This window comes from Capra hircus, chromosome 18 (assembly GCF_001704415.2).
Source record: "Capra hircus breed San Clemente chromosome 18, ASM170441v1, whole genome shotgun sequence".
NCBI classification, from domain to species: Eukaryota; Metazoa; Chordata; class Mammalia; order Artiodactyla; family Bovidae; genus Capra; species Capra hircus.
This window is the reverse complement of record NC_030825.1, coordinates 15,682,423-15,691,275: the sequence shown is the minus strand read 5'-3', so window position 1 is coordinate 15,691,275 and position 8,853 is coordinate 15,682,423. Positions and strand designations below refer to the sequence as shown.

The 8,853-nt window shown below is 56.1% G+C and overlaps 1 protein-coding gene across 3 annotated transcripts; it reads left to right on the top strand.

Moving 5' to 3' along the window:
* On the top strand, positions 4,109-8,724 carry SLC22A31 (solute carrier family 22 member 31). 3 transcript variants are annotated; one of them, XM_018061880.1, is made up of 9 exons: positions 4,109-4,432; positions 5,588-5,691; positions 5,780-5,934; positions 6,219-6,387; positions 6,562-6,707; positions 6,807-6,911; positions 7,112-7,240; positions 7,811-7,922; positions 8,286-8,724. In XM_018061880.1, exons 1-9 carry the CDS (start codon positions 4,130-4,132, stop codon positions 8,590-8,592), a joined length of 1,530 nt encoding a protein of 509 aa, XP_017917369.1. In that variant the 5' UTR covers positions 4,109-4,129; the 3' UTR covers positions 8,593-8,724. The 3 variants fall into 3 exon arrangements, with proteins under 3 accessions (XP_017917369.1, XP_017917368.1, XP_017917370.1); XM_018061879.1 differs by having other exon boundaries at positions 6,807-6,915; positions 7,026-7,240; XM_018061881.1 differs by lacking the exon at positions 6,219-6,387 and having other exon boundaries at positions 7,009-7,240.

Genomic DNA, 8,853 nt, shown 5'->3' with positions numbered 1-8,853 from the left:
AATAGATGGGGAAATACTGGGAACAGTGTCAGACTTTATTTTGGGGGGCTCCAAAATCACTGCAGGTGATGACTGCAGCCATGAAATTAAAAGACGCTTACTCCTTGGAAGAAAAGTTGAGCAACCTAGATAGCATATTTGAAAGGTAGAGATATTACTTTGTCAACAAAGGTCTGTCTAGTCAAGGCTATGGTTTTTCCTGTGGTCATGTATGGATGTGAGAGTTGGACTGTGAAGCAAGCTGAGCGCAGGAGAATTGATTCTTTTGAACTGTGGTGTTGGAGAAGACTCTTGAGAGTCCCTTGGACTGCAAGGAGATCCAACCAGTCCATTCTGAAGGAGATCAGCCCTGGGATTTCTTTGGAAGGAATGATGCTGAAGCTGAAATTCCAGTACTTTGGCTACCTCATGCGAAGAGTTGACTCATTGGAAAAGACTCTGATGCTGGGAGGGGTTGGGGGCAGGAGGAGAAGGGGACAAGACAGGATAAGATGGCTGCATGGCATCACTGACTCGATGGACATGAGTCTGAATGAACTCCGGGAGTTGGTGATGGACAGGGAGGCCTGGCGTGCTGCGATTCATGGGGTCGCAAAGAGTAGGACACAACTGAGCGACTGAACTGACAGGCAGAGGACTTGGTGTCACATTTATTAATAGAAAGTCCTGATAAAGAAGTTCATCTGTTGGATACCAGATGAGGGTTTTTTTTTTTTTTTAATGACTTGTATTTCTATACACTTGTTGTGCTTTGTGCTTGGTCGTATCTGACTCTCTGCGATCCTATGGACTGTAGCCGGCCAGGCTCCTCTGTCCACGGAATTCTCCAGGCAAGAATACTGGAGTGGGTTGCCATTCCTTTCTCCAGGGCATCTTCCTGACCCAGGGATCCAAGCCACATCTTTTGCACCTCCTGCATTAGCAAGTGAATTCTTTACCACTAGCGCCACCTGGGAAGCCCATACACAAGCAGTAAGCAATCTGAAAAGGAAATTTATTAGATAACCTCTCACTTACAATAGCATAAAAAACAAAAAAAAATAGGAATAAATTTAATCATGCCCAAGATTTATATACCAAAACCATAAAACCCTTCTGAAAGAAACTAAAGACAACTTAAATGAAGGAAAAGACATCTTGTGAAACTTCATATGGTTAAGAGGGCAATATTCCCCAAGCATTCTACAGATTCCCCAACATTCTTTTTTGCAGAAACAGAAAATGTGATCATAAAATTCATATGGAGTTGCTAGTGATAAATAGTCAAAACTGTCAAAATCATCTTTAAAAAGAAGCATTGATGGGCCCACACTTTTCAATTTCAAAATTGTAGCACAAAGCTCCAGTTTTCAAAACATTATGTTTCTGACATGAGGTCAGACATAGATCAATGGAATAAAATTCAGAGTCCATATATTAACCACATGACTGGTTTAATCAAGGGTGCCAACAAGATGCAATGGGAAAAAAATACATCTTTCAACAAATGATGCCTGGAAGTCTGGATATTCATATGCCAAATAATGAAGTTGGACCCTTATCACATATATAAAATTAAGTTAAATTAATTTAGATTAAAGCCCTAAATCAAGAGCAGAAACTATAAAACAGTTAGAAGTCATAAGTCTTCATGGTCTTGAATTTGGTAATGGTTTCTTACATATGACACTACAAGCATGAGCATAAAGAAAAAAATAATTGAAGCTCATCAAGATTAAAAACATATGTACATCAAAAGACACAATAAAGAAAGTGGAAAGATAACCTACAGAATGGGAGAAAATATTTGCACATCATATATCTAGTGATGCCAGGATTCAGGATAATATGTAAAGAACTCATACAACTCAACAACAAAAAGGCAGGCACTCCAAGTAAAAAACGGGCAAAACATTTCAGCAGTGACTTCTCCAAAGACAAACATCCAACAAGAGTATGAAAATCTGTTCAACTTCACTAGCCATTAGGAAAACGTAAATCAAAACCTCCCTGAGGGACTTCCCTGGTGGTTCAGTGGCTAAGACTTTGCTCCCAACAGGGTGCGCCCAGGTTCCATCCTGGTCAGGAAACCAGATCCCACATGCCACAACTAAGCCTGGGGACAGCCAAATAAATAAATATTTAGAAACAAGAACAGGGACTTTCCTGGTGGGCCAGTGGTTAAGAATCTGCCTGTCAATGCCAGAGAAACGGGTTCGATCCCTGGCCCAAGAAGATTCCACATGCCGCGGGGCAACCAAGCCCGGGCACCACAACTGCTGAGCCTGCGCCCTAGAGCCGGCGCCGCACAGCTAAGAAGTCACCGAAATAAGCCCGTGCATCGGAACCACTTGCTGCAGCTAGAGAAAGCCTGCCTGCAGCAACAGAGACCCAGCGTAGCAAAAATAAATAAATAAACTTAAAAAAATGAAAAACCTCAGTGAGCTTTCACTGCCAGGGCCCAAGGTTGATCGCTGGTTGGGGAAACGACCCCCGCAAGCTTTGCGGTAGGGCCAAAACAAAAAATAAAAACACACACCGCACTGAAATATCTCACATCAACCAGGATGTAGATTCTTTTTTTTTTTAAGAGCAAACAGGTGTTGGCAAGGAGGTGGACAACTTGGAACCCTCATATATCGCAGGTGGGAATGCAAAATATGCAACCACTGTGGAAAATGGCCTGGTGGTTCCTCAAAAAATTAAATACAGACTCACTACAGGGCCCAGCCATTCCACTCCAAGGTATATACACCTGAAAGAAGTAAAAATAGGGACTCAAACACTTGTACACACGCCAATACTAGTCACAACAAATAGTGGAAACAGCCTGAATGTCTGCCAAAGGATGAATGGACATGCACAATGTGACGAATCTACATAATGGAATATTATGCAGCCATAAAAGGGAATGAAGTCCTGATACCTGCGACAATGTGGGTGAACCTGGAAAACATTATTCTAAGTGAAAGCAGCCAGACCCCAAAGGCCACGCGCGGGCTGGCGGGCGGTCGCCAGGTGACTGGAGGCGCTGGGATAGCGGTGATTACTCCGCCGTTACTTAATTGGTACCAGGTTTTACTCTGTGGTGAGAAAGGTGGCGGTACCAAACATGGTTAGTTTTATGTGATGTGAATTTCTCCTCAGGAGAAAAAAAAAATTTAAGCTTAATCTATAGACCCTGTTTTAACTTTCCTCCCTGTGAAAAAAGGAAAATGAAAAGCCAACTCGACTTACCTTGTTCCCGGGACGGGAGAAGCCGAAGCGCAGCGAATACCAGCCCATCTCAAGGGAAGCCCAGCACTGGACGAACGAGCTCCTTCCGCTCGTGAAAATCTGCTCAATAAGCCTTCAGTAAGTTTCAAACTTCTGAGGGCGCACAGCACCGAGCGGGGTCCCTCCCTTCCGGACACCACGCTCCCCCGGGCTCGCAGCCTGGTGGCCACGAAGGAAGGTCAGAGCAAGCCACAGGAGCTGGACGGTCGGCGCTGGACGGCAGGAGCCACTCGCTTGCACGCTGCAGCGCCGCGGCCGGCCGCCGGGGAGCAGTGGTGGCCCGCGCCCTGCAGGCCTGGTCTCAGGTCGGCATGGGGTCCAGGAAGTATCTGGCCCGCGACCCCCGCACGTCGCCCCAGCTCGGAGCCTCCTGAGGGAGCGTCCGCCCCGGGTCCGTGGGGGCGACGGAGAAGCCGCCTCGCGAGTCGCCCGCTGCCTCACACCAGTCCGACCTCGCGCGCACGTGAGTGCCCCTCTGGCCACGCCCCAAACCACGCTCCGCGCCAGGACGTCTCGCTGACCACGCCCCCGCGACCGCGGGCCCAAGCCCCTCACCTGCCAGGTCCTCGAGGGCCCCGCCCAAGTCAACTCCAGGCCACACCCCCATCCGCCCCGCCCTTCACCCGGGCCTTCCCCGCAGGTTCCGCCCAGACCGTCTTTGCCGTCCAAGGCCCCGCCCCACCTCTCTCCGTGCCCCGCCCAGGTCCCTCCCCGCTAACGGCCAGAGCGCAGACACCGCCCCATCGGGCCCTGCTCCGCAGACACAGTCCCTCTCAAACCCCGCCCCGCCGACACCGCCCCTATAAGGCCCCGCCCCTCACACTCTGTCCCTCTCAAGCCCCGCCGCCACCGCCACAGAGCGCAGAGGCCTCGGATGGAGCCCGAGGTGCGGGTTCTGCGCTTGGCTGGCGGCTTCGGCCGGGCCCGGTGCCTCCTGGCCGCCGCTTCGTGGCTGCCGTGCGTGGCGCTGGGGTTGGCGCTGAGCTCGGAGCTCTTGCTCACTGCGCTGCCGGCGCACCACTGCGGCTCAGACCCCGCGCGCGCCCGGAGCACCTGCCTGCCGCTAAGCTACCCCAAGTCCGTGCCCCGCGCGGGCTCCGACGGCGCTCGGCCCTGCTCACGCGGCTGGTACTACGCGCAGCCCGCCGCCGACCTGCTGCGCAGCCCGGTCACCCAGGTCTTCTGCCCCTATGTCCCTCGTCCCCTGCTTCCCTGCTTTGTCTCCCCGACCCTCCGTCCCCCTGCCCTCTGTCCCCTCCTGGGGTTCTCCCCGCTCTTCTGCCTTCGGTCGACAGGGATTGTCATCCTGGGGCTTTTGATTGGGGCGTCAGCCCCTTCCTGTCTGATGGTGTAGCAGATGTCTAAGTAGGCAGTGTGCCAGGCCTAAAGGCAGAGTCTGAGGCCGGGGGCTGCCCAGGTAGGCCGGTGGTCTGGGGAGGTGGAGGCAGTCAACTGAAGCTAAGCCGGTAAGTTCACAGTGGTCAGCAGTGCCATGAACATTCCAGCCGCCTGTGACTTTGGGGCTGTGTAGGTGTTCAGACTGGTTTCCCAAGACTTTGAATCAAAGGAGTGATTTGGTCAGTTCCGTTTTGAAGAGCAGGTCTCCCCACTGTGAGGTGTGTGCAGGCTGGCCTAGAGGTAGGGGTGCCATGGAGACATCCCAGGACTCTGGGAGAGGGTAACTGGGACCTCCCACCCCCAACCCCCACTCACACACCCCGCAACTCCCACCCCCTCACCCCTCTCCCAGCTAAGGCCTGCCCGCCCCTGCCTCTCTCTTGGCAGCCTATGCTCTGCAGCCACACCCCAGCCCTGGGAGGAAGGGCACCTGCCTGGAAACTGGGACAGGGTTGCCACATTCCTGCTCAGGCTCTTCTGGGGTCCTGAACCCTCTGGGCCTCCTCTTCCTGCCCACCTGTTTGGTGTGGTGAGAGATTCTTGTCTACCAGCTTTCACAAGCAGTCAGATTTTAAAACAAAATCTCTGATGTAGTGTGACCCAAAATAATGTTAAGCTTAGGGAGAAGGAACAGGGTAGGCAGAGAGCTGCAAAGCTGAGGTCAAGGGCCCTTGGCCAGGAAAAGCCAGTGAGCAAGGCCCCACAGCCTGTTCTGGAAGTGGCTCTTGAAGTGCAGAGGGCAGGGGAGGTGCAGGAGAGGCCTTGGGGCCAGCCTGGGGGAGGGTGATGGCTGGAGAAAGCAGGTGCAGCCCTGCCCAGGGAAGCATTGGGGCAGGACCTCTAGTGTCCTTTCCACCCTGACATTCAGGGAACTCCGGCAGGAGAGGAAGAGGAGGGTCTTGGCTAGCTCACGGGTAACTGGTGTCCCCTACAGAGGAACCTCGTGTGTGAGGATGGCTGGAAGGTGCCCCTGGAGCAAGTGGACCACCTCCTGGGCTGGTTGCTGGGCTGTGTCCTCTTGGGCCTGGGCTGTGACTGGTAAGGCACTGCCCCTTCCCTCCTGCTCAGACAGCCCTCCCCTGAGCTCTCCTGACTGAACTGATGGCTGTCCCCTGCCGCCCACCAGGTTTGGCCGCCGGGCTGTGTTTGTGGGCTCCCTGGTGCTGGCCACAGGCCTGGGGGTCGGTGAGGCCCTGGTTGCCAGCTTTCCCGCCCTGCTGACTCTGAGGCTGCTTAGAGGGGGGGCCTTGGCAGGGGCCTCCCTCGCCCTCTATGTGGCTCGTGAGTACCATGGGGGGCCCTGGGAGGTGCCCACTCAGGCTAGGCCTCTGACCCATCAGAGGGTGCCTTTCCGGCACTCCAGTTGAGGGCCCTTCTCCAGAAGGCAGGAGAGACGCTATTTACCCTGTGGGCTCTGCTTTTTGTGGCCAGGCCTGGGTGACAGAACGGGCCACACATTGGCCTCAGATGTCCAGGTCCTGGTCCTCCAGCCACTGGCCCTCACCTCCCTGGACAAAGCAGTCCTCCTGAGAGGCCTGGGCCTCAGGCTCTCCCTGTCTGGTCAGGCCTGGAGCTGTGTGACCCCCCGAACCGCCTGGCATTCTCCATGGGGGCTGGCCTCTTCTCAGTGGTGGGCACACTGCTGCTGCCCGGCCTGGCCCCGCTCGCCCAGGACTGGCAACTCTTGCAGGGACTGAGTGCCCTGGCGACGGGACTGCTGCTGCTCTTTTGGGGGTGAGTGACCTGGGGTCGTGTCCGCTGTGGAGGCCATGTGTATTGCTTCCCTCTGACCGTTCAGCACCATGCAGGTGGGCATGGGACAGGGACACGAAGAATCATATGCTATGTATCCCCACTGGGCCCTGCCCTACGGGGAGGTCCTGCATCATCCTCACCCAACCCCTGCAGGTTTCCAGCCGTGTTCCCTGAGTCTCCCTGCTGGCTGCTGGCCACAGGGCAGCCAGCCCGAGCCAGGAGGATCTTGTGGCACTTTGCCAAAGCCAGCGGTGTGGACCCCGAGGACAGCACAGAGGAGGAGAGTTCCCTGGCTATGGGTAACGGACTAGCCAGGGAGAAGAGAGACCTGGGTGCTAGAGGAAGAAGGAAGGTTGTCATCCCCTCACTGGTGCCCCATTATGTCCCCTGGTCCACAGAGCTGGATGTGCTGTGCGTGGGACACCCCCAGCCCCGGCACCACTCAGTCCTGGAGCTCCGGCACACACATGTCACCTGGAAGAACGCACTCATCCTGGGCTTCAGTTCGTGAGGACAAGGGGTGTGGGTGGGCTAAGGGAGGGAGGGAGGGGTCTTCACCTTCTCCCTGGGTGAGATACCTGGCTCTGGCTGGGCTTGTAGCTTTGCATCCCTCCCAGGCTCATCAGTGGGGGCATCAGAGCCAGCTTCCTGCACAGCCTTGTCCTGAGTGAGCCCAGCTTTTATTGGCCCTACTTCCTGGCAGCTGGCCTGGAGGCAGCAGCCACCGTCTTCCTGCTCCTGACAGCGGATCTCTGGGGGCGCCGCTCAGTCCTGCTGCTGAGCACCTTGGTCCTGGGCCTGGCATCCCTGCTGCTCCTTGCAGGGGCCCAGTGTGAGTGTGGGGCCCTGCAGGCTGGCAGGGCTGTCATGTTTGGCCAGGGGTTTGCCCAATGTGTGTGTCGGGGGGTAGTCCTGAGATGAGCCCCCTCCCAGAGCTGGGGAGGCAGGATGATGTTGCTGTTCACCCCATCCATCATCTCCCCACTGTGCACTCAGAGAAACTGAGGCCGAAAGAGTTGAGGGCCAAAATGATTCAGTAGAAGGGGTTTAATGTAAGGGTTTGGATTGGACGAGGGCTTCCCTGGTGGCTCAGATGGTAAAGAATCTGCCTCCAACGCAAGGGACCTGGTTCAATCCCTAGGTTGGGAGAAGGGAATGGCAACCCACTCCAGTATTCTTGCCTGGAGAATCCCATGGACAGAGGAGGTTGGCAGGTTACGGTCCATGGGGTTGCAGAATTGGACACAATTGATCAACTAACAGTTTGGAACGAGGGCAGCCTATGACCCCCAACTTCCAAGTGCAGGAGCAGAGAGGGAAGGCTGGTGAGGCCCAGAGCCCTGAGACACAGTGAGGGGAGGGAGGGCGTGTGGGCAGCATGGGAGACTCTCCTCCTCCCCAGACCTGCCCAGCTGGATGGTGCTGTTCCTCGCTGTCCTGGGGCTCTTGGCCTCCCAGACCGTGTCCGCCCTCAGCAGCCTCTTTTCAGCTGAGGTCTTCCCCACAGTGATCAGGTGAGCAGGCCCTGCCAGCACACCCCAATGCCCTCCACACTCCCCAGCTTCATGCCATTGGGAGGGGTGTTCAGCTGTCTCTTCCTGGGTGGTGAGGGGAACACTGGTCACAGAATGGCCTGCCCATCAGCTCGGGAGTGGAGGACAGGGCGGTCAGAGATGAGAGCCGCCAGAGAGGGTGGGATTCCAGGGGAAAATTGACTGGATTTTCTAATGGAAGGACAACTTTGGTTCCTGGGCAGCTTTCCCCCAGACTTTTCAGGTGTTTTCCTGGGGCCCCCACACCTTGGCCCCCACTAAGGGTACCCACCCCGGGAGCACTGGGCGCCCTGTGGAGCCATGTCCTACCGCCCTCTCTTGCAGGGGGGCCGGGCTGGGCCTGGTGCTGGGAGCTGGGTTCCTGGGCCAGGCAGCCACCCCGCTCACCAAAATGCACGGCCGGCATGGCTTCTTCCTGCAACACGTGCTTTTCACATCTTTTGCCCTCCTCGCCCTGCTGTGTGTCCTGCTGCTGCCGGAGAGCCGCGGCCGCACGCTGCCCCAATCACTGCAGGACGCTGACCGCCTGTGCCGCTCCCCGCTCCTCCGGGGCTGCCCACGCCAAGACCTCCTGCCCCTGCTGCCAGCCTCCCTCCCTGGGGCAGGAACACAGCTGGTCCAGGAGGGGTGACCAGGCTGTAGAGACACTGCCATCCACCAGTGCTGGTGGAAGGGTCTTGGGAGGGTGGTGGGGAGCCCGCCTGTTTCCAGGGGCCCTGGCGCCCCTCCAAGTGGGAAAGATAAAGGTGTGCGTGGAACTTGGCTTCCTCTCTGGCTCTTCCCTCTTGGCTTCCACTCTTGGCTGAAAGGGGCTTCTGGCATCCACCTCCCCCTCACAACCAGGCATCCACAGCCCCCCACCCCAGGAGCAGCCAGGGACCAGCCGGCTGCC